This window comes from Salmo salar, chromosome ssa13 (genome assembly GCF_905237065.1).
Source record: "Salmo salar chromosome ssa13, Ssal_v3.1, whole genome shotgun sequence".
Classification (NCBI taxonomy): Eukaryota; Metazoa; Chordata; class Actinopteri; order Salmoniformes; family Salmonidae; genus Salmo; species Salmo salar.
Genome location: NC_059454.1, coordinates 92,065,040 through 92,090,290, shown reverse-complemented (window position 1 = coordinate 92,090,290; position 25,251 = coordinate 92,065,040). Strand labels below are relative to the sequence as shown.

The 25,251-nt window shown below is 45.3% G+C and overlaps 1 protein-coding gene across 2 annotated transcripts; it reads left to right on the top strand.

The window, feature by feature from the left end:
* Positions 1–723: 723 nt before the first annotated feature.
* Positions 724–3,338, top strand: LOC106568260 (galactosylceramide sulfotransferase). 2 transcript variants are annotated; one of them, XM_045692419.1, is made up of 4 exons: positions 724–984; positions 1,332–1,488; positions 1,645–1,823; positions 1,904–3,338. In XM_045692419.1, the coding sequence occupies exon 4, from the start codon at positions 1,952–1,954 to the stop codon at positions 2,795–2,797; it is 846 nt and encodes a 281-aa protein (XP_045548375.1). In that variant the 5' UTR covers positions 724–984; positions 1,332–1,488; positions 1,645–1,823; positions 1,904–1,951; the 3' UTR covers positions 2,798–3,338. The 2 variants fall into 2 exon arrangements, with proteins under 2 accessions (XP_045548375.1, XP_013993905.1); XM_014138430.2 differs by having other exon boundaries at positions 728–984; positions 1,645–3,333.
* Positions 3,339–25,251: the final 21,913 nt, after the last annotated feature.

Below are 25,251 nucleotides of genomic sequence, written 5' to 3'. Positions count from 1 at the left end.
TACACCTGGCATACCCTTTTTATCTACCTCATTGAAAAAGTTAGAAAGAGGCCTGACTGCCATTAGGTACCGAGATGAGATCCTCAGACCCCTTGTGAGACTTTATGCTGGTGCGGTTGGCCCTGGGTTCCTCCTAATGCAAGACAATGCTAGACCTCATGTGGCTGGAGTGTGTCAGCAGTTCCTGCAAGAGGAAGGCATTGATGCTATGGACTGGCCCGCCCGTTCCCCAGACCTGAATCCAATTGAGCACATCTGGGACATCATGTCTCGCTCCATCCACCAACGCCACGTTGCACCACAGACTGTCCAGGAGTTGGCGGATGCTTTAGTCCAGGTCTGGGAGGAGATCCCTCAGGAGACCATCCGCCACCTCATCAGGAGCATGCCCAGGCGTTGTAGGGAGGTCATACAGGCATGTGGAGGCCACACACACTACTGAGCCTCATTTTGACTTGTTTTAAGGACATTACATCAAAGTTGGATCAGCCTGTAGTGTGGTTTTCCACTTTAATTTTGAGTGTGACTCCAAATCCAGACCTCCATGGGTTGATAAATTGGATTTCCATTGATTATTTTTGTGTGATTTTGTTGTCAGCACATTCAACTATGTAAAGAAAAAAGTATTTCATAAGATTATTTATTTCATTCAGATCTAGGATGTGTTGTTTAAGTGTTTCCTTTATTTTTTTGAGCAGTATATATCAAACACCTCAGATTGTTCCTGCTGTGAAAGGAAAATGTCAAAAGCTAAAACATGTTTGATGTGTAAACATGGGGGCAGTGTCTTGTTGTTTGGAAAAAGGATGACACATTCCCTCTCTTGGGGCTTATCAGACTGTCTCTTCTTTCGCTAGATGGTTTTCTATTTCCCTGCATTGTTTTATCACAGGGCCTCTCCAAGATTCACTGTGCTATTAAAATTATATTTTGTTCCTACAATGTCTGTGATGGCCATGAAGAGTACCTGTTCGAATCATTATAGTAAGTACGGACTTCTTTATTATCTAGCTATAGTATGGCAAAAACATTATTCATGATGACTGTCTTCTACACAGATTGGCCATTTTATTTGGTTTTTCCCATGACATTACTCAGGGTTAATTGATACATTTAATCCTATTCAGAGAGATTTCCATGAGGGTGACTGGGACAGGCTGTGCGTTTCCATAAACATTGTGACGGGAGCATGTGTAGGGAAAAGTGCTCATGGGACTAATTTCACACAGTATGCATTCCCTATTAATTAGGCAAATGAGTAGAGCCCAAACCACTTGATGACAAAGAACAGTTCACTCTGACATCTGCGTCAACTCTGCCTTTCATTCCAGGTTGGCTTGACGTTGCAGGAATGCTTGGTTTTGGTGTGAGGAAAAGACGGTGCAAGTCAATAGCAAGAAGACTGACTGTAGGTGTTCTGTTGACCAGTTTCATGGTGGTATTGCACTGCTTATCTACCCCAGCAGTCCAACAAGTCAATCAACAAAAGTAAGTGTAGGCTGGACTTTTGTTGTGAAATACAGTCTCTATCTATTATTTGCTATACGATGTGATTTACTTTTAAATCAATTCATTTGTCATAAATAGGTAACATAAAATGTAAAATAAATGTCAGTTTACTCTTTTTTCACTCTTTCTCTACAGGGTTACAGTGGCTCTGTCGTGTTCTCACCACTTGTCTCAAACATGGGTCCACAATTTGACCAACTACTCTCAAAGCAGAACAAGTCTGTCAGGGGAGTGTGTGCCCACGGTGGACATCATGTTCATGAAGACCCACAAGACTGCCAGCAGCACATTACTCAACATCATCTTCCGCTTTGGTGAGAAGCACGGTTTAAAGTTTGCCTTTCCTAAAGGTCGCAATGACTTCTTCTACCCATCCCCTTTCCTTTGCTCCCAGGTCAAAGACTACCAGCCTGGGGTATGTTTCAACATCTTATGTAACCACATGCGCTTTAATGGGCATGAGGTGGCAAAGCTCCTCCCAGCAGACGCTGCCTATTTCACCATCCTACGAGACCCGGCGGAGTTGTTTGAGTCATCCTTCCATTATTACAGCCGAGCGATTCCCTTCACCTGGGGGATCCACGGGGATGGCAAACTGGCTGAGTTTCTGCGTGAACCCATGAACTACTACACCCCAGGGAGCTACAACTCATTCTACCTCAAGAACCTGCTCTTCTTTGACTTTGGATTTGATAACAATTTAGAGCCGGACCACCCTCTGGTGGAGAGGGGTATTCAGACCTTGTCCCAACGCTTCCAGCTGGTCCTGATGGCGGAGCATTTTGAGGAGTCTCTCATCCTGCTGAAAGATACACTCTGCTGGACGATGGAAGATATGCTGTTCTTCAAGCTCAATGCCCGCAAGGACTCATCTGTGTCACGACTGACCCCTGAGCTAAGGGCCAAGGCCCGGGAGTGGAACGGGGCCGACTGGAGGCTCTACCAGCACTTTAACGCCACATTTTGGGCCAAGGTGGAGGCATACGGGTGGACACGGATGGAGCAGGAAGTGAAGGAGCTGAGGAGGAGGAATGCAGAAATGGCTGCCATGTGCATTGAGGGTGGGGGAGCAGTGGAGGCTGGGCTGATTCGGGACACAGATCTGCTTCCCTGGCAGCCAGTTGGCGAGAACTCCATCCTGGGTTACAATTTAAGGAAAAACATTGACCCCAAATACAGGGAACTCTGTCGGAAAATGCTCACACCTGAAATACAGTACCTATCAGAGCTAGGGGTCAACTTGTGGCTCACAAGATTATGGGGTTGGTTGAAGGATACTATATTCTAGCTTCAAACTAATTTATGGGAACAATTTGGATTAATCCTTAAGAGTATAAGCTGGGGCGGTGGGGGGGTGCTACTAGTATAATATATGGAATAGTTTTTTATGGTCATACCAAGGATCATTTAGCTATTTGATTTTAAATTGTAGAACCCCTTTGGCCTTAATGCTATTAGCCCATAGAAACACATTGAATGACAGATTCATACATGGAAAAACAGATAGTTAAAAATAAATCATAAGGAAGTTTGTTTTAAAGTGTTTGTCCTATGTCTGTCCTATATCATCAGTGGAGGCTGCTGATACCAAACACATGTGAGACTCACATGTTTGGTACCAAGCACATCAAACACGTGGTTTCCCTGTGTTTGATACCATTCTATTGACCTCCTTCCAGCCATTATTATGAGCTGTCCTCCCCTCAGCAGCCTCCACTGACTTCCATACATTTTTTTCAACTGCTACCGGGCTACCTTCAGACGAGTCCTGTGAGGCTTGTGGGCATCCTAGAGCAAAACAACATGTACGTGTTTGTGAGTCTCACCTTTCCATAGGGGGATCTTATTCGTGTGTAGCCCAAACTGTTCGGACGCTACAGACAGAAGTTGGCAGATCGGCTGGTACTGAATTCAGACGAGTCCCAAGACGCCTGTGGGGGTCATAGAGCAAAACGGAGAACACCACCGTGTTCGTGAGAGTACATTTTTTTCAGAGTGGTCATATTAGTTTGTAGGCCAAACTGTTTGGATGCTACTGACGTTTTCGTGAGAAGACCAATTTTTGGGATGTCTCATGGTCTGACAAACACTACTGTAGCTCGGCCACCTTCCACCGCAGATGTGGAAGGCCGCCATTGGCAGATGCGGTGGATTGAAAAACCCCCCCCCGTATTTCTAGCTTAAACAGATGTATTTTGATGGCAAATGTTTTATTATGCTAATTCGATTTTTACAGGGGCTTGGATATCAACTGTAGGGGTGTTAAACAACTTGGGGTTGCAAATAAAGATACACTTTGTGACTGACTCCTTATGCAATGCTATCTTATTGCATTGATGTATAAGTCAAAGAGAGGATCATAACAGCTATGTGCTGATTAATCTCTAAATTGTACATATTTGTTTTTTCTAAGTCAGCATATTACTCTCAGAGCTTGACTCTTGAAGCCTGCATGAAATCCTTTATCCCCTCCTCTCATACTGAAGATGCCAAAGTATGTTATTCAGTATTAAGGCGTATAAATGAGTGTGAAAATCTTCATTCACAATTGTAATGACAGTCGATGTTCATTAAAACAGGACATGGTTCAAGTGCTTTGGTCATTATTATTTTCTAAATGAGTCATGCTTCCACCAAAACTGGTATTTTTTCATCCTATAGCTTGTTCTCCATCTTCTTTATAGTGAGCCAACATGTTTTCAGCACTTTTAGTACAAATGTTCTCATGGTCTCTCTCTCTCTCTCTCTCTCTCTCTCTGCAGCAGACATATAGTGAGTAATATGCTTGGAACATCAAATCACAATAAAAACACAGTATCAAATCGCAATACATAAAGAATCGTGAGAATTGCAATACACATCGTATCAGCACCTAAGTATCAAATCAAAATATAATTTTATTTGTCAAATGCGCCGAATAAAACGGTGTATACATTATCGTGAAATGCTTGCTTACGAGCCTTTCCCACCGATGCAGAGTAAAAAAATAATAGTAAAAAGAAATAACACAAGAGGAATAAAATACACAAGAATGAAGCTATATACAGAGAGTACCAGTACCAGATCAATGTGCAGAGGTAAGAGGTATTTTAGTTAAAGTATGTACATGAAGACAGGGTAAAGTGACTAGGCATCAGGTTAGATAATAATAAGACTACAATTAAGAACAGAGTAGCAGCAGCATATGATGAGTGTAGATGTGTGTGTGTATGTGTGTATGTGTGTTTGCGTTATGTCGGTATGTGTGTGTGTAATGTGTGTGTATGTAGTGTTTCTGAATGTGTGTGGGAGTGTCAGTGTAGTGTGTGAGTGTATATAGTGTGTATATATAGTCTTGTCTTGTGAGTTTGCACAGGGTCACTGCAGATAGTCCGGGTAACCATTTAATGAACTATTTAGCTGTCTTATACCTTGTGGGTAGAAGCTGCCTCGGAGCCTGTTGGTCCGACAGCCAATGCTCCAGTATCGTTTGCTTGACGGTAGCAGAGTGAACAGTCTATGGATTTGGTGGCGGGAGTCTTTGACAATTTTTTGGGCCTTCCTCTGACACTGCCTCATGTAGGGGTCCTGGATGGCAGGGAGCTCGGCCTCAGTGATATAGTGGGCTGTCCACATCACCCTCTGTAGCGCATTGCGGTCGAGGGTGGTGCATTTGCCATATCAAGCGGTGATCCAGCCTGTCAGGATGTTCTCGATGGTGTATAACTTTTTATTGTCCGAGGGCTCATGCTAAATATTTGCAGCCTCCTGAGGGGAAAAACCTTCTTCACGATTGTACAGGTGTGTCTGGACCATGTTAAGTCCTTATTGATGTGGAAGCCAAGGAACTTGAAGCTCTCGACCCACTCCACTACAGCCCTGTCGATGTCGACGCACTCTCCCCTATTGCTCCTGTAGTCCACGATCAGCTCCTTGGTCTTAATGACATTGAGGGAGAGGTTGTTGTCCTGGCACCACACTGCTAAGTCTCTGACCTCCTCCCTGTAGGCTGTCTCATCGCATCGCCGTCGGTGATCAGGCCCACCACCGTTGTGTCGTCAACAAACTTGATGATGTGTTGAAGTCGTGAGTGGCTTTCTCTTTGAAATTTGTTATCGTTTGCAAGCCCTACCACATACAACGAGTGTCGAAGCCGGTGTAATAGGTAGTATTCCTTCTTCCTCCTATAATGCCCTTTTGCATGTTTGATGTCTCGTTGGAGGTCGTAGTGGGCTTTCTTGTCCATGTCCGTATCCGTTCCTTTTGGGTGGTAACTTATCCTGATATCGTGTCGTGAGGTCCCTTACAATTTCCAGTGCTAGTTGATGATGCATAGATTAAGTTATTTTGCAATACACTATTTTGTCCCAGTAATGAGAGAAAGAAGATAAAGCCCACAGAACTGTTTAATGAGGATACTTCTCAATGGCAGACAGAAGCTGTGCACATATTGCAGTCTGCAACAAACTGAGCCAGTGTTGAACTAGAGTAATTGAAAGTAATTCTGTCTGATAAATCTCCAATTGCACTGCAGCTGTTGATACAGATAGAGCTGTAGCTGGAAATGAGGTATACAATTCAATTATGGGACAATTTCGTTAGTGGCTTGGTTGTTATCGCGGTGATATCAAATGCTGTATGGCAACGGTAGTGTATTTGTTGGCTGCTAGGGGGCAGTAAAGCACCTTCATAATGAAGACCCATAAACACCATGCAGAATCTGATTCAGACAAAATGTTCTAACTGGTTTATAGCATAATAAAACAATATACATACATTTGTTTAACTAAATTGTAAAACGTAAGTTCATATTGCGGGTGGTAAAAATGTGCAGCAATGACATATATGGTGAAACTCCACTAAAAGAGGGTCCCTCTCTCTCATCCCACTTAAACCCACTGGTGCAGTCTGATAATCCTACATGGATAGTCTGATAAAATACTATTAATGGTTGTGAAGGGAAGTAGACCCTGGCCTCTGTAATGAGAAGACTGTATCTCCTGGGATCTATAGTATTGCAACAAGGAAGTTGGGAGAAGACAAACTCATTTTGTGAGCTGGTTACCATGGAAACGTGCAGTGTCCAGCCAAGTACAGTTGTTTCATGATACAAATATATCTTGGTGGTAAACTGGGATTCATAGATGCTCAAAACACAGACAAGGTAATAATCATGACTACATGGGTGTGTATATTTTGTTTATTCAGCCTGTAGTTTGCATGCTCTCCCCCTCTCCCTCCCCTCCCCTCCCGGCTGGAGTGGTGTAAAGCTCACCGCCATTGGACTCTGGAGAAGTGGAAACGCGTTCTCTGGAGTGAAGAATTACGCTTAACCACCTGGCCGTCCGACAGCTGATTCTGGGTTTGGCGGATGCCAGGAGAACGCTACCTGCCCCAATGCAAAGTGCCAACTGTATAGTTTGGTGGAGGAGGAATAACGGTCTGTGGTAACAGTTTGGGGAAAGTCCTTTCCTGTTTCAGCAAGTGTCCACACACTTTTCGCCATATAGTTAGGGTATTTCATGTGTGTCCATAACATCTTAATAGTTAATAGACATAAAAATGTCAATTAAGCATGAACTTGAACACATCTGTCACTGTCAGGCATTGTGTGTGAGGCATGATGATGAAGTGACCAGTTTCCCATACTCCACTCTTGTATTTAAAAAAAAATGTAGGGGGAAGATCAGCTTTAGTATTGCAAATAGATTGTGGCTGCCATCAATGTACACTACCGGTCAAAAGTTTTAGAACACCTACTTATTCAAGGGTTTTTCTTTATTTTTTACTATTTTCTACATTGTAGAATAATAGTGAAGAGGGTAAAGTCAACCCTGGTGAAGAATAGGGCCCATCTGCCCTGACGCGGGTTCAGCCTCTTCGCTGCTCAAATGTACTCCAAGTTCCTGTGGTCCGTCCAGAAAATGAATGGGTGTTTAGCACCCTCCAGCCAGTGCCGTCATGCTTTCAGCCCCTTCTTGACGGCCAACAACTCACGATCCCCCACATTGTAATTCCGCTCCGCGGGAGACATCTTCTGTGAGTAGAAAGCGCATTGATGGAGTTTAGGTGCCAATCCAGTCCATTAAGAGAGAACAGCCCCTACGCCAACCTCTGAGGGGTCCACCTCCACGATGAAGGGCAGAGACGGGTCAGGGTGAGCCAGAACAGGTGCGTTAGTAAAACGTTCCTTTAGCGCACGGAAGGCTTCGTTGGCCTCCCCAGTCCAGCAACAGCTGTCGAGGACCAACCTTCAGGAGGGAGGTGAGAGGGGCCACCACTGTGCTGAAACCCCTAATGAAGCGCCTGAAATAGTTGGCAAAACCAAGGAAGCTCTGCATCGCCTTGATGTTGGATGGAACGGGCCACGACCGTACTGCACTGATGCTCTGCTCTTCCATCTCCGCTCCCGAGGTGGATATCCAATGCCCAGGAAGGAGACCGACTGCTGAAAGAAAATGCACTTATCCACCTTGGCGTACAGGTGATGCCCTATCAGCCTCTCCAAATCGGACCTGGCATGAGAGACATGTTGCTTGCGTGTAGTGGAGTACACCAATATGTTGTCTATGTACACCACTACACAGCGACCCAACATGTCTCTAAACACCTTGTTAATGAAGGCTTGAAACACAGAGGGTGCATTTGTCAGGCCGTAGGGCATTACCCTGTATTCGTAGTGCCAGGTGCTGAAGGCAGTCTTCCATTCATCCCCCTCTCTGATGCGCACCAGGTTGTAGGCACTGTGTTTATCCAATTTAGTAAAATACTTAGAATCGTGCATCTGTTTGATCACAGTGGATATACAGTTGCCTTATTCAGTGTCCGACAATCGATACAGGGGCGGGGAGACCTCTGTCCTTCATGAAAAATAAGCTGTAGGCGGCCTGAGAGGTGGACGGACAGATGAATCCTTGGGGCAGTGCTTCCTGGACGTAGGCCTCCATGGATTCGGTCTCTGCATGCGAGAGAGGGTAGATGTGACCCTGCAGGAGGGTACAACCAGGCAGTAGGCCGATAGTGCAGTCCCATGGGAGATGAGGGGGCAGGCACGTGGCACGAGTCTTCGCAAAGGCCACCTGTAGGTCCCAGTACTCCTCTGGGATAGGGACGTGGGTGGCCTGGTCCAGACTTTCCACGGTTGTGGCACAGATTGACATGGAGAGACACCTCCCTTGACACTCCTGCGACCAACCCAACAACCTCTGCTCTGTCCACGATAAACTGGGGTTATGCAACTGTAGCCAGGGGAAACCTAAAACTATGGGGTGTTAAGGAGAGTCTAAGATGAAGAAAGTGATGCGTTCATGGTGATTGTGAGTAACTGTGAGGGAAATGGGAATCGTGGTCTGGCGCACCAGTCCTGATCCTAGGGGACTGTTGTCTAGGGCAAGGACTGGGATAGGGGGTTGTAAAGGGACTAGAGGAATGCGTAATGATAAGGCCACTGACCGGTCTAGGAAATTGCCTGCAGCACCTGAGTTCACTAGGGCAGGACGCAGTGGGGGCCCAGGATAGTCAGGGAGGGTGACACGGAGGAGGACGGGCTTGGTGGAAAGAGAGGAGCAAGGTACATCCACGCCTACCTTTGAAGGTGCAGTAGCGCTCCTCGGCCTGTCGCTTCCTCACCTGGTTCTTCATCTGGGACAGGTGTTCCAGGGGTGGTCCGACTCCATGCAGTAGGAGCAGAGACCCTGTTGACAGCGGCGTTGACTTTCCTCAGGGGGAAGATGCGTCGTGCCCACCTCCATGGGCTCAGTCACGCTGGAGGTTCCTGGGAGAGACCCGAATCCCGGTATGGGCGACGGTGGGCACGCAGGAGATTATCCAGGCGGATGGCCATGACGATGAGCTGGTCCTGCGTGAGGTCATCATCTCGACAGGCCAGCTCGGTCTGGACGTCCGCCTGTAGCCCGCTGCGGAAAATCATCAACAGGGCCTGGTCGTTCCAGCCAGTGGACGCAGCCACAGTCCGGAAATCCAGAGCGTACTCCGACCTGATCCTGGACCCCTGGCATAGACGGAGGAGACGCTCACCTCCCTTTCAGCCCTCTGTAGGGTGGTCGAAGACGGCACGGAAGAGTTGGATGAAGTGGTCATAGGACTGCACTTCTGGTCCGTCCCTTTCCCAGACGGCGTGAGCCCACTCCAGAGCCCGGCCTGTCAGCACCGAGATCACCAAGGCCACCTTGTCCTTCTTGGAGGCTGTCCCGGCATGACGGGCCAGGTGGAGGTCAAACTGCAGGAGACACCCCCTACAATGAGCTGGGGTGCCGTCAAACCAATCCGGGAGGGGCAGGTGGATGTTGCGGATCTTATGGTGGTGGGGTGGCTGGAACGACCGCGGGGAGCTAGGAAGGTGGTTGTGTAACCTGCAGTTGGCGTACGGCCTGGAACGCCTTGGGACGGAGCACCTGGTCCATGGCAGTTCCAAGGCACTCCAGGCACGAGTCGTGGGTGGAGGAGCTTTGCTCCTATGGCGGAGAGGCCGGGATGTCCTGCTGTTTTCTTGGGTCGGTCATTCTTTCCCTGATGTAGAGAGGAGTAGGCAGGAGGCAATTGAAGGTTTAGAACTACTGAATTTATTTAAGCACCATAGAACCCAAACGCTCAAAATATATCTTCATAAACAAAAAGGAAAAGGGCGAACCCAAAGTGCAAATATAAAGTACTCTGGAAATAGTAGGAGAGATTCCTCTCATGAAAAGAAGTATAATTTACAATGACAGACAAAAACAAATGGCAGAGGGAGTATATATATACAGTGATAGAGTGGGGATTGGAACCAGGTGTGTGTAATGATGACGAGACAATTCCGGGATTGATGAGTGAAGGGCATTTGCCAGCAGTCGGTTCGGCAGCAGCTAGAAGACCAGAGACGCGGGAAACGTCTGAGCTGGACAGGAGGAGGAGCCAAAGCTAAGGCTGGTGTGACAACAATGTAGAAAATAGCACAAATAAAGAAAAACCCTTGAATGAGTAGGTGTGTCCAAACTTTTGACTGGTACTGTAGTTATTCAGACCCTTTACTCAGTACTTTGTTGAAGCACCTTTGACAGCAATTACAGCCTTGGGAATTCTTGGATATGATGCTACAAGCTAGATACACCTGTATTTGTCGAGTTTCTCCCATTCTTCTCTGCAGATCCTCTCAGGCTCTGTCTTGTTGGATAGGGAGCGTCGCTGCACAGCTATTTTCAGGTCTCTCCAGCAGTCGGGTTCAAGTCTGGGCTCTGGCTGAGTCACTCAAGGACATTCAGAGACTTGTTCCGAAGCCACTCCTGCATTGTCTTGGCTGTGCGCTTAGGGTCATTGTCTTGTTGGAAGGTGAACCTTCGCCCCAGTCTGAGGTCGTGAGCACTCTGGAGCAGATTTTCATCAAGGATCTCTCTGTACTTTGCTCTGTTCATCTTTCCCTCGATCCTGACTAGTCTCCCAGTTCCTTCTGTTGAAAAACTTCCCCACAGTATGATGCTGCCACCACCATGCTTCACCGTAGGGATAGTGCCAGGTTTCCTCCAGACGTGACGCTTGGCATTCAGAGAGTTCAATCTTGGTTTCATCAGACCTGCGAATCTTGTTTCTCATGATCTGAGAGTCTTTAGGTGCCTTTTGGCAAACTCCAAGCGGGCTGTCATGTGCCTTTTCCTGAGGAGTGGCTACCGCCTGGCCACTCTACCATAAAGGCCTAATTAGTGGAGTGCTGCAGAGATGGTTGTCTTTCTGGAAGGTTCTCCCATCTCTACAGAGGAACTCTAGAGCTCCCCCGATTGCTCAGTTTGGCAGGGGAGCTAGGAAGAGTCTTGGTTTTTCCAAACTTCTTCCATTTAAGAATGATCAAGGCCGCTATGTTCTTGGGTACCTTCAATGCTGCAGAAATGTTTTGGTAACCTTGCCCAGATCTGTGCCTCGACACAATTCTGTATCGGAGCTCTACAGACATCTCCTTCGATCTCATGGCTTGGTTTTTTTCTCTGACATGCACGGTCAACTATGGGACCTTATATAGACAGGTGTGTGCCTTTCCAAATCATGACCAATCAATTGAATTTACCACAGGTGGACTTCAATCAAGTTGTAGAAACATCTCAAGGATGATCAATGAAAACAGGATGCACATGAGCTACGTTTTGAATCTCATAGCAAAGGGTCTGAATACTTATGTAAATAAGGTATTTCTGTTTGTTTTTTCGCTTTGTCATTATGGGGTATTGTGTGTAGATTGATGAGGGAAAAAATTATTTAATCCATTTTAGAATAAGGCTGTAACGTAACAAAATGTAGAAAAAGTGAAGGGTTCTGAATACCTTCCGAATGCACTGTACTCCACTCTTAACATGTTACCTGAGCAAAGGCTGACCTTCCACCATCTTCCTTTGTTGTTGCATTAAACTGTATCAGGCAGAAAATCAGTGGAGGACATGGATCAACCGACAGCCCTAGAAAGACCTGCTTAATTGCCAACATCGATCAATTAGACACAGCACACAATTTGCAACAGATTATCAAATCTAAAAAGGGGGACAACCAAATAATCACACTCATTTTACATTTATTAAGAGTTATTTGTTTCAAATGAGTCACTATAGGTTAATTTTATGCCTGCATTCATTATGCTCTACAACATTCGCAGAGTACGACCCTGCCTTACACAGGAAGCAGCGCAGGTCCTAATCCAGGCACTTGTCATCTCCCGTCTGGATTACTGTAACTCACTGTTGGCTGGGCTCCCTGCCTGTGCCATTAAACCCCTACAACTCATCCGCAACGCCTCAGCCCGTCTGGTGTTCAACCTTCCCAAGTTCTCTCACGTTACCCCGCTCCTCCGCACACTCCACTGGCTTCCAGTTGAAGCTCGCATCTGCTACAAGACCATGGTGCTTGCCTACGGAGCTGTGAGGGAAATGGCACCTCCGTACCTTCAGGCTCTGATCAGTCCCTGCACCCAAAGCGCACTGCGTTCATCCACCTCTGGCCTGCTCGCCTCCCTACCTCTGCGGATGCACAGTTCCCGCTCAGCCCAGTCAAAACTGTTCGCTGCTCTGGCACCCCAATGGTGGAACAAGCTCCCTCACGACGCCAGGACATCGGAGTCAATCACCACCTTCTGGAGACACCTGAACCCCCCCCCCTCAAAAAATATATAAATGTACTATTGTAAAGTGGTTGTTCCACTGGATATCATAACGTGAATGTAAGTCGCTCTGGATAAGAGCATCTGCTAAATGACGTAAATGTAATGTAAATGTATTTTTTTTGTAGGAAGTTGACTTAATTCTCGGCTTTTCAACAAATTACTATTCCCATTTTTTCTCTGGATGACATAACTCACGGATTCCTTTTATTTTGGTTAATAGATGCTCCTTGAAGAGCTGTGAAGCTGAACTTAGTGGATCAAGCTGGAGAGGCGGATAAAAAAACAATTTGATTAAATGAGCGAAATTGGTGAGGCTGTTGAGTGGGTGAGAGAGCCCACACTGTTTACTCTCTCACGGTGGATGTTGTTTTTAATATTCATCACTGCATTATAGTGGCAGAAATCACTCCTGCATCTCTGGGTTCAGATCTATTCCAGAACACTGGTGCTCATACAGATGTACTCGTTTGCACTCGTATCTCACCTCATTCCAGCATTCACATCTATTCCCTCTATTCTCTAGTGGTCATATCGATTCAGTTCACATTTATATCTAATTCTAGAATCTCTATATTATTATCTATCTCTGTATTATTTCGTGTATACTCCTTCACGTCATGGACCTTGATATTCATATACTGTAACTCTTTCTGTTTGGTAAGATTGGAAGTTCTTCTGCTTCCAACAGATGTCAAACGCCATACAAGTGCCATTTTGTTATGTCAGTTAGGTAAATATGAATCGTATCAGTTGCTGGTAACACAGAGCTGCTGGTAACACAGAGCTGTTGACGGGTGGCTGTGATCCTTTGCTCAGAGAAGAGAGACAGGGAACGTGCGCAGGGTGAGTGACAGACAAGAAGATTCCCTGACAGAGTCACTGATGACTTGCCTCTGCAAAACCAGTTCATTTCAATTCTGACACTTGCAGATATTGTTGATTCCCTTTTAAGTGTGTGTAAATAACAGCTGAAGGAACTGTAATCTGCCAAGCCATAGTGAAATGTATATAGATTCTGGGTGTTCACTGGTCAGACTCACATTGACCACAGATGAACAGCGTTGTGTTGATGATGGAGTGTTCACGGAATTAAATAGAACCCTATAAGTATTGTATCTATGGGGCTATTTTATTGGTGGTAATAAAGAGATCATGCAATTTTTTTATATATTTTTTATTTAAGTAGGCAAGTCAGTTAAGAACAAATTCTTATTTACAATGAATTGTGCGCCGGCATTTGGAACCCCCAATCTAGGGACTACGAATGTGTATCTTTCCCTTTCAAGACGAATCGATATGTGGAATATGATACATGGGTATAACATACTGTACATGGAACGATCATTTTTACGATAAGTTTTAGTTTGAAACGATTCAGTGCGATTCAGTTTGATTAGAGAACGAGTCGATGTGATTTGGTTCGAGGCAACATTGAATTGTATCGCAAATGTTTTTTGTCCCTCCAATTTCATTCAGAAATTACCATCACCCACTAATTAACTTGTCATTTTTGCAGATTAAGTGATTGAGCTAGTAATATATCAAAATGTTTTGTTTACAAATTAACTATGACATAGCCAAATAATATATAGCAATACCTTGGATTTCACCCCATCTCAAAATCTAATGGTTTTGACCATTTGGAAGTTTTTAGGGAGAGATCTCTTCTCCTCTCGCTTCGTCTATGCAGTGTGCCTCACAAAAGGGATTTTAGTCCTCGTTATAAAATGATCAACTTTACCCTGTATATGTAAAAATGACCATGTACACTGATTGTTTAAAGCAAAACTACCAACATTTTTGCTGATGGTGAACGTGAACAATCAAAATAAAATATATTGTTAGCCCTGTTCAGGAGGTATAGCCAGATGAGAGTTGTGTCTCTGGTAGATTACTTTTATTCCGGTAAAACACCATTTTTAACAGCGCAAAGATAACAATAACCTAGCAAATTACATAGGTTTCCAGTTAGTACATTTGGATCCTTGGGAGTTGTGGGAATGTATGTTTTGGTTTCCCATTGGTTCTGGGAACTAAGCCATACGTTTCATGATTGGTAAAACTGAACGTTTTTTTTAGCAATCTGAGAATGGAAGTGAACATTTAGCCTGTTCTGGGAACATTTTCAGGTTGCAGGGAGGTTCTGAGAACGTTTTAGTATGGTTCCCTGAAAGTTTTCCTGGGAGGTTTTATTAATGTTCTGAGAACAGAAATTTTATGTAATTTTGAGTTTTTTTGAATAACTTCCTTAAGCTTTTACTGAATAACACTGCTAGCTTAGGTTACATGTTTTGAACACCAATCACAGATAGAAGACATGGAAATTAATTTGCTTAGGCATTCATCTTTTTTTTTGGTGGCAAAGCGACAATAAATAGTCAAACCTAGATCTTCTGTTCTCTATTCATGGAATTAATCCACTTCACCACCAGGATGAAACTAGAATGCAATGTTTTTTTAAACTCATGCAAAGCTGTTCATTTTGGTCTATTCAAACAGACCCCATTTCAAAGGAAACAAGCTATTATTAATATCAGGTGTTGCTAATTAGTGGGTGCGGCCAACACACCAAAAATCAAATCAAATTGTATATATCACATCCGCTGAAAACAACAGGTGTAGACCTTACAGTGAAATGCTTACTTACAAGCCCTTAACTAACAATGCAGTTAAGAAAAATAAGTGTTCAGAAAGTATTTACTATAAGAAGTTAAGAAAGTATTTACTCTGGGGACTCCTGAGGGGGAATAGGTTTTGTCATGCCCTCTTCACGACTGTCTTGGTGTGCTTGGACCATGTTAGTTTGTTGGTGATGTGGACACCAAGGAACTTGAAGCTCTCAACCTGCTCCACTACAGCCCTGTTGGTGAGAATGGGGGCGTGCTCAGTCCTCCTTTTCCTGTAGTCCACAATCATCTCCTTTGTCTTGATCACATTTAGGTAGAGGTTGTTGTCCTGGCACCACACGGCCAGGTCTCTGACCTCCTCCCTATATACTGTTTTGTCGTTGTTGGGAATCAGGCCTACCACTGCTGTGTCATTGGCAAACTTAATGATGGTGTTGGAGTCGTGAACAGGGAGTACAGGAGGGGACTGAGCACGCACCCCTGAGGGCCCCCCGTGTTGAGGATCAGCGTGGCGGCTGTGTTGTTGCCTATCCTTACCACCTGGGGGCGGCCCGTCAGGAAGTCCAGGATCCAGTTGCAGAGGGAGGTGTTTAGTCCCATCGTCCTTAGCTTAGTGATGAGCTTGAGGGCACTATGGTGTTGAACGCTGAGCTGTAGTCAATGAATAGCATTCTCACATAGGTGTTCCTTTTGTCCAGGTGTGAAAGGGCAGTGTGGAGTGCAATAGAGATTGCATCATCTGTGGATCTGTTTGGGCGGAATGCAAATTGGAGTAGGTCTAGGGTTTCTGGGATAATGGTGTTGATGTGAGCCATGACCAGCCTTTCAAAGCACTACATGGCTACAGACCCGGTAGTCATTTAGGCAGGTTACCTTAGTGTTCTTGGGCACAGGGACTATCGTGGTCTGCTTGAAACACGTTGGTACTACAGACTCAGACAGGGAGAGGTTGAAAATGTCAGTGAAGACACTTGCCAGTTGGTCAGCACATGCTCGGAGTACACGTCCTGGTAGTCTGCCTGGCCCTGCGGCCTTGTGAATGTTGACCTGTTTTAAGGTCTTACTCACATCGGCTGTGGAGAGCGCGATCACACAGTCGTCCGCAACAGCTGATGCTCTCATGCATAGAAGTTATTTAGCTCGTCTGGTAGGCTCATGTCACTGGGTAGCTCTCGGCTGTACTTCCCTTTGTAGTTTGTAATAGTTTACAAGCCCTACCAACGAGCGTTGGAGCCGGTGTAGTACGATTCAATCTTTGTTCTGTATTGACGCTTTGCCTGTTTGATGGTTCGTCGTAGGGCATAGAGGGATTTCTTATAAGCTTCCGGGTTAGAGTCCCGCTCCTTGAAAACGGCAGCTATACCCTTTAGCTCAGTGCGGATGTTGCCTGTAATCCATGGCTTCTGGTTGGGGTATGTACGTACGGTCACTGTTGGGACGACGTCCTTGATGCACTTATTGATGAAGCCAGTGACTGACATGGTGTACTCCTCAATGCAATCAGAAGAATCCCAGAACATAGTTCAGTCTGTACTAGCAAAACACTCCTGTAGCTTAGCATCTGCTTCATCTGACCACTTTTTTACTGACCGACACTGGTGCTCCTGATTAAATATTTGCTTGTAAGCAGGAATCAGGAGGATAAAATTATGGTCAGATTTTCCAAAGGGAGGGCGAGGGAGAGCCTTGTATGCGTCTCTGTGTGTGGAGTAAAGGTGGTCTAGAGATTTTTTCCCTCTTGTTGCACATTTAACATGCTGGTAGAAATGAGGTAAAATGGATGTAAGTTTCCCTTCATTAAAAGTCCCCTGCCACTAGGAGCGACGCCTCTGGATGAGCGTTTTCCTGTTTGCTTATGGCGGTATACAGCTCATTGAGTGCGGTCTTAGGGCCAGCATCGGTCTGTGGTGGTATGTAGACAGCTACAAAAAATACAGATGAAAACTCTCTAGGTAGATATTGTGGTCTACAGCTTATCATGAGATACTCTACCTCAGGCTAGCAAAACCTCGAGACTTCTTTAGATATCGTGCACCAGCTATTGGTTACAACAGTGGTTCCCAAACCTTTTATAGTCCCGTACCCCTTCAAACATTCAACCTCCAGCTGTGTACCCCCTCTAGCACCAGGGTCAGCGCACTCTCAAATGTTGTTTTTTTGCCATCATTGTAAGCTTGTCACACACACTATACGATAATTTTTTGAAACATAAGAATGAGTGTGATTTTTTTTGTCACAACCCGACTCGTGGGAAATGACAAAGAGCTCTTATAGGACCAGGACACAAATAATAATATAATAATAATCATTAACAGTCTGTGCCTGTATTTAGTTTTCATGCTAGTGAGGGCCGAAAATCCACTCTCACATTGGTACGTGGTTGCAAATGGCATCAGTGTCTTAACAGCGCGATTTGCCAAGGCAGGATACACTGAGCGCAGCCCAATCCAGAAATCTGGCAGTGGCTTCTGATTAAATAACATTTTCACAGAACCGCTTGTTGCAATTTCGATGAGGCTCTCTTGTTCAGATATCGGTAAGAGGACTGGAGGCAGGGCATGAAAGGGATAATGAATCCAGTTGTTTGTGACATCCGTTTCGGTAAGTACCTGCATAATTGCGCACCCAACACACTCAGGTGCTTCACTATATCACATTTGACATTGTCCGTAAGCTTGAGTTCATTTGCACACAAAAAATCATACAATGATTGATTGATTGAAAAACGTGTGCATTGTCCTTGTTAATGCAGACAGAGAAGAGCTCAAACTTCTTAGTCATAGCCTCAATTTTGTCCCTCACATCGAATATAGTTGTGGAGAGTCCCTGAAATCCTAGATTCAGATTATTCAGGCGAGAAAAAACATCACCCAGATAGGCCAGTCCTGTGAGAAACTCGTCATCATTGCAAGCGGTCAGACAAGAGAAAATGATGGTCAGTAAAGAAAACTTTAAGCTCGTCTCTCAATTCAAAAAATGGTGTCAATACTTTGCCCCTTGGTAACCAGTGCACTTCTGTATGTTGTAAAAGTGTTACATGGTCGCTGCCCATATCATTACATCATGCAGAAAATACCCAAGAGTTCAGGGGTCTTGCTTTAACAAATGTAACCATTTTCACTGTATTGTCCAAAACGTCTTTCAAGCTGTCAGGCATTCCGTTGGCAGCAAGAGCCTCTCGGTGGATGCTGCAGTGTACCCAAGAGGCGTCGGGAGCAACTGCTTGCACGCGCGTTACCACTCCACTATGTCTCCTTGTCATGACTTTTGCACCATCAGTACAGATACCAACATGAGCAGCAGCTACATTTGGCTACATACGGACCGTTAGTGAAATTCCCGCTAGAGAGTAACGGTTAATTTGATTGGATGTTAATTATTTGACTAGGCTACCTGTATTTATCATTGTGTTGTTATTTCACTGAACACTAGATGGTTTAATTTTATTTTTGGTAGTGAAACGAGTCTACTCAGGCGAGAAACAACCTCACGCAAATGTATAGCCCTGTTGAAAAATATAAATGGACAGTTTGAAAATATGAAGATTTTTTTTTTTACCAATATAAAGGTTTTTATTTTTGAATTTTTTAAAATGTGAATCACATTTTTATTTGGCCTACCCCCGACGGCATTGCGTACCCCAGTTTGGGAATAGCTGCTTTAGTCCCTTTACAACCCCCTATCCTAGTCCATGCCCTAGACAACTGTCCCCAAGGAACAGGACTGGTGTGACAGATCACGATTCCCATTTCCCTCACAGTTGCTCACAACCACCATGAACACATCCCTTTCCTCATCATAGACTCTCCTGCACACCCCGTAGTTTTAGGTTTCCCCTGGTTACAGTTGCATAACCCCAGTAGATCGTGGACAGAGAGGAGGTTGTTGGGTTGGTCGCAGGAGTATCAGGTGGAGGTTTCTCTCTGTGTCTATCTGTGCCACCTCCGTAGAAAGTCCGGACCAAGCCACCCACATCCCTATCCCGGAGGAGTACTGGGACCTACAGGTGGCTTTTTCAAAGACCCGTGCCATGTGCCTGCCCCCTCTTCGCCCATTGGAAAGCACTATCAACCTACTGCCTGGTTGTACCCTCCTGCGGGGGCACATCTACCATGTCTCGCATGCAGAGACCAAAGCCATGGAGGCCTACGTCCAGGAGGTGCTGGCCCAAGGATTCTTCCGCCCTTCCAACTCTCTGGCCTCCTCCAACTTATTTTTCGTGAAGAAGGATGGAGGTCTCTGCCCCTGTATCAATAACAGGACACTGAATAAGGCAACTGTTGAAATTCAGTTATCCCCTACCTCTCATACCCACTGTGATCGAACATATGCATAGTGTTCAGTACTTTACCAAATTGGATTTACGCAATGCCTACAACCTGGTGCGCATCAGAGAGGGGGGATGAATGGAAGACTGTCTTCAGGATCCGTGCACTACGAATACAGGGTAATGCCCTACGGCCTGACAAATCCACCCTCTGTGTTTCAAGCTTCATTAATGTTAGGGACAGACGTTCCGCTAGCGGAACGCCTCACCAATATCCAATGCCATAGAGTGGCACGAATTACAAATACCTAAAAAATGCAAAAACTTCAATTTCTCAAACATATTACTATTTTACACCATTTTAAAGACAAGACTCTCCTTTATCTAACCACATTGTCCGATTTCAAAAAGGCTTTACAACGAAAGCAAAACATTAGATTATGTCAGGAGAGTACCCTCCCAAAAATAATCACACAGCCATTTTCAAAGCAAGCATATATGTCACAAAAACCAAAACCACAGCTAAATGCAGCACTAACCTTTGATGATCTTCATCAGATGACACTCCTAGGACATTATGTTATACAATACATTCCAACTATTTTAGGTGCTTCATTAGCACACTGGTGGCCCCTTTCACCTCCCTCCTGATGGGAGGTCCTCGACAGCTGAGCTCGGCTGAGGAGGCCAACAAAGCCTTCCATGCGCTCAAGGAACATTTTACGAAACGCACCTGTCCTTGCTCACCCTGACCCGTCTCTGCCATTCATCGTGGAGGTGGACACCTCCGAGGTTGGAGTAGGGACTGTTCTCTCCCAACGCACTGGATCGCCGCCTAAACTCCATCCATGCGCCTTCTACTCATGGAGCTGTCTCCCGCGGTGCGGAATTACAACCTGAGGGATCGTGAGTTGCTGGTCGTCAAGCAGGCGCAGAAAACACATGGACCACCGGAACCTAGAATACATTCGAGCAGTGAAGAGGCTGAACCTATGTCAGGTAAGGTGGACCCTATTCTTTGCCAGGTTTGACTTTACCCTCTCCTTCTGGCCAGGATCTAAGAATGTCAAGGCTGATGCGTTGTCCAGGGTGCATCAGACAGTGGATCGGAGGGAGAAAGTGACACCCATTATTACCCTGTCCCAAGGGGCGTACCTACATGCCCTTTGATGTGCAGGATTGTCTCCTCGCCTGGGCACACACAGCACTTGTGTCCGCTACAGCACCTGTGTCCAATATAGCCCGTACTATTGACTGTCTCTCTGCCAAGTACTGGTGGCCCACCTTGGCCCAGGACATCTGGGTTTACCTCTCTTCCTGTTCCACCTGCGCACAGAGCAAGACACAGCGACATCTCCCCTATGGCAAACTCCACTCGCTGCCGGTTCCACAATGACCCTGGTCCCATCTCTCCAGACCTTCCCCCATCGGAGGGGCACACCACCATCCTGGTTGTTGTGGACCGGTTTTCCAAAGCCTGTCGCTTGATTCCTCTGCCTGGTTGCCCGACGGCCATGCAGACCGCGGAGGCTCTCTTCTCTCATGTCTTCCGGCACTATGGGACCCGGAGGACATCGTGTCTGACCGTTGTCCTCAGTTCACTTCCCGTGTCTGGAAGGCCTTCATGGAACGACTGGGGGTCACAGTCAACCTCACCTCCGGGTACTGTCCCCAATCAAATGGGCAGGTGGAAATGGTAAATCAGCAACTGGGTAGGTACCTTCGTAGTTACTGTCAGGACCGACCGGGGGAGTGGGCTACGTTTCTGCCTTGGGCAGAATATGCACAAAACTCCCTCCGTCACGCCTCCACTAACCTCACACCCTTTTAGTTTGTTCTAGGATATCAGCCAGCCCTGGCACCTGACACCGGAGTCAAATCGAGGCTCCTGCGGTGGACGATTGGTTCCGGTGCGTCGAGGAGGTATGGAACACAGTGCACACCAGTCTCCAGTGCATCGTCCTCCGGCAGAAGTCACAGGCCGATCGTCACCGCAGTGTGGCCCTGGTCTTTCACACTGGTGACAGGGTCTGGCTTTCTACGAAGGACCTGCCCCTCTGCCTGCACTGCCAGAAGCTGAGTCCGTTGTTTGTGGGGCCGTTCAAAGTCCTGAGGAGAGTCAATTAGGTGATGTACAGATTACAGCTCCCTGTCAATTACCATATCTCACCCTCATTTCATGCATCTCTCAACAGGCCGGTGGCAGCCGGTCCCTTGGCAAGTGATGGACCCCACGATGCACCTCCCCCTCCCTTGGACATCGAGGGGGACCCAGTGTACTCCGTCCGCAGCCTGTTGGACTAATGATGTTGGACTAATGGGCGGCCTCTCCAGTACCTGGTCGACTGGGAGGGGTACGGTCCCGAAGAGAGGTGCTGGGTCCCGGCACGAGACGTCCTGGACCGTTCTCTAATTCGGGACATCCACAGGCGTCGTCTCGACCGAAACGCACCGCGTCTCCAGGGTCATCCCCAAGGTTGGCGGAGCCCCACTGGGGGGGTACTGTCACACCAGCCTTCACTTTGGCTCCCCCTCCTGTCCAGCTCAGGCGTACGGCGTTGCCGGCCATCCAGCTGCTGCCGAACCTGCTGCTGGCAAACACCCTTCACTCATCAAGCCCGGACTTGTCTCGTCATCATTACACACACCTGGTTCCAATCCCCAATCTGTCACTGTATTTTGTCTTTGTCGGTCATTGCAAATGTTGCTTGTTTTCCTGAGAGGAATCTCCTACTATTTCCTGAGTACTTTATTATTTTGCACTTTGGGTTTTTTCCCGCTTTTATAGATATAGTGCTTTAATAAAAAACTATAACAACCGGATATTACACAATACATCTGAACAACACAATCTGGCCTCAGGAAACCCAAAACTGTAGTAACACCCTCATTACAATATACTGTAGAACTTTCAAAATACAGAGAATGTCACAGTATTTAAAACGCATCATACTGTGACACTTTCTGTATTTTGAAAGTTCTATATCTTGAAAACTTGATTGCTGACATGCAAAACATTGAGACTGTATCAACATTAGACTAATGAAACAAATACCAAAATATTTCCTTTAACTTTCTCATGTTTGCCAACACATCCATCTGGTTTACCATGGAGAAGATTAAATCTGTAGCCAGTTTGAATCCCAGGTGGGCAGATTACTGTTTGTTGATGCCTTATAAAATGTAACATCTCCTTACGCCAGATTTTTCTCACCCAACTCTGTGAAGAATACTGTATGTTGTCACTCGCTCAATTAACAAAAAAAGAAAGTACATGAATAGAACATCTTGGACCGATCCCCACTGAGATATATGAAGGAAGTATTAACTTGTAAGAAAAAACATTGCTGGATTATGGAAAACATTATACCAATGCCTTTTTATCTCTGTGGGAGAACCATTCTCGGCAGTCTTCTAACACCACAGGCTGTCTAGTTAAACTCCATCGAATGGCAGGACCTCATTCTATAGGCCACCAGGAGGCATTGCTATAAAAGCTACCAAGGACCAGGTTTCTGAGAACTCCAGGGCTGCCATCATCCTCTTATCAAATGTCATTAGAGGGAAATCTGTGCTGATGTGGTTTGGGGGTAATTCAGTATTGTTACCATGGAAGAGCTGCTCTCGCTCATTGCTCTTGTATTTCCTACACATTACATAACCAGAGGCTCCTCTTCAGACCTCTGAAAGAGATTGGCAATCATTTGTGTTTAGACAATAACTGAGACAAATCTATTCAAATCTATGTTTATCTTTTCCATTAATATTTACATTTTGTCATCTAAATTGTTCTACATTTTTCTGTTGTCTAACAATAATTGGGGCACATAACTGACAACCTGGGAGGGAGGTCAGGATGAAAGGTGGTAGGACTGTTCTGGCCGCGGTATCCTGATTGCGATTGAATTTAGGCTTACGAGTGTTTTAACAATGCATCTTTCCTTCAACGGCTGAATATGTAACATCCCGCTGGGCAGACCACGTTATTTCTACTTGGAGAATTGGGTAATATTTGGTAGATACATTGCTCAATGAGATTCTAACCTATTTTCACCCACTCAAAAAGAAAGCCAAAAGTTTGTTGAATTCCCAATGTGTTATCACTATGGTTTCAACCATCTAAAAGCACAACAAATTCCCAATGGAAAATAAATGTCTGATTTTTGGTTTAGTTGTCACTTAAATATGTTATCACTGCACTTTGTATTTATTATGGATCCCCATTAGCTTCTGTCAAGGCAGCAGCTACTCTTCCTGGGAACAGCAAAATTAAGGCAGTTCTACAATTTTAAAAACATTACAATACATTCACAGATTTCACAACACACTGACCCTAGTCCACAACTACCACATATCTACAATACAAAATCCATGTGCACGTGTGTGCATAGTGTGTATGCATGTGTCAGTGACTATATTTGTGTAGATTCACAGTCCCCGCTGTTCCATAAGTTCTATTTTTATCTGTTTTTTTAATCAAATTGTACTGCTTGCATCAGTTACTTGATGTGGAATAGAGTTCCATGTAGTCATTGCTCTATGTAGTACTGTGCGCCCCCAATAGTCTGTTCTGGATTTGGGGACTATGAAGAGACCTCTTGTGGCATGTCTTGTGGGGCATTTATTTTATTTTTCTTTATTTAACTAGGCAAGTCAGTTAAGAAACAAAGTCTTATTTAAATGAAGGCCTACCAAAAGGCAAAAGGCCTCCTGTGGGGGCAGGGGTAGGGATAAAAAATAGGACAACACTACACTACATAAAGAGAGACCTAAGACATCAACATAGCATGGCAGCAACAAATGACAACACAGCATGGTAGCAAAACAACATGACAACAACATGGTAGCAACACAACATGACAGCAGCACAACATGGTAGAAGCGCAAAACAGGGCACAAATATTATTGGGCACAGACAAAAACAATACATCACGCAAATCAGCCACAACTGTCAGTAAGTGTCCATGATTGAGTCTCTGAATGAAGAGATTGAGATAAAACTGTTTGAGTGTTTGTTGCCGCTCGTTCCAGTCGCTAGCTGCAGCGAACTGAAAAGACGAGTGATCCAAGGATGTGTGTGCTTTGGGGACCTTCAACAGAATGTGACTGGGAGAACAAGTGTTGTATGTGAAGGATGATGGCTGCAGTAGATATCTCAGATAGGGGGGTGTTGTGATGTATTTAGGACTAACTTATTCCTTGCCACCCATTCTGAAACTAGTCATTTCAGTCGCTGTAGTAGCTGACATATATAGTGTTGAGTCATCCGCATACATAGATACACTGGCTTTACTCACACTGGCTTTAGCCAGGCATGTCGTTAGTAAAGATTGAAAAAAGTGGGCCTAGACAGCTGCCCTGGGGAATTCCTGATTCTACCTGGATTATGTCGGAGAGACTTCATTAAAGAACACCCTCTGTGTTATGTTAGACAGGTATCTCCTTATCCACAATATAGCAAGGGTTGTAAAGCCATAACACATACATTTTTCCAGCAGCAGACTATGATCGATAATGTCAAAAGCCTAACAAAACAGTTAGACAGTGAAGTCTCACAAAACAGCCCTCACAATATTTTTATCATCAATTTCTCTCAGTCAATCTGCAGTCATTTGTGTAAGTGCTTTGCTTGTTGGAATGTCCTTCCCTATAAGTCTGCTGAAAGTCTGTTTTCAATTTGTTTACTGTAAAATAGCATTGTATCTGGCCAAGCACAGTTATTTCCAAAAGTT

Coding starts and splice junctions, on each gene's coding strand:
- LOC106568260 (XM_014138430.2), top strand. CDS start 858: ATGGTTTTCTATTTCCCTGCATTGTTTTATCACAGGGCCTCTCCAAGA. Junction 985..1,331: donor TACCTGTTCGAATCATTATA/GTAAGTACGGAC, acceptor CTTTCATTCCAG/GTTGGCTTGACGTTGCAGGA. Junction 1,489..1,644: donor CAACAAGTCAATCAACAAAA/GTAAGTGTAGGC, acceptor CTTTCTCTACAG/GGTTACAGTGGCTCTGTCGT.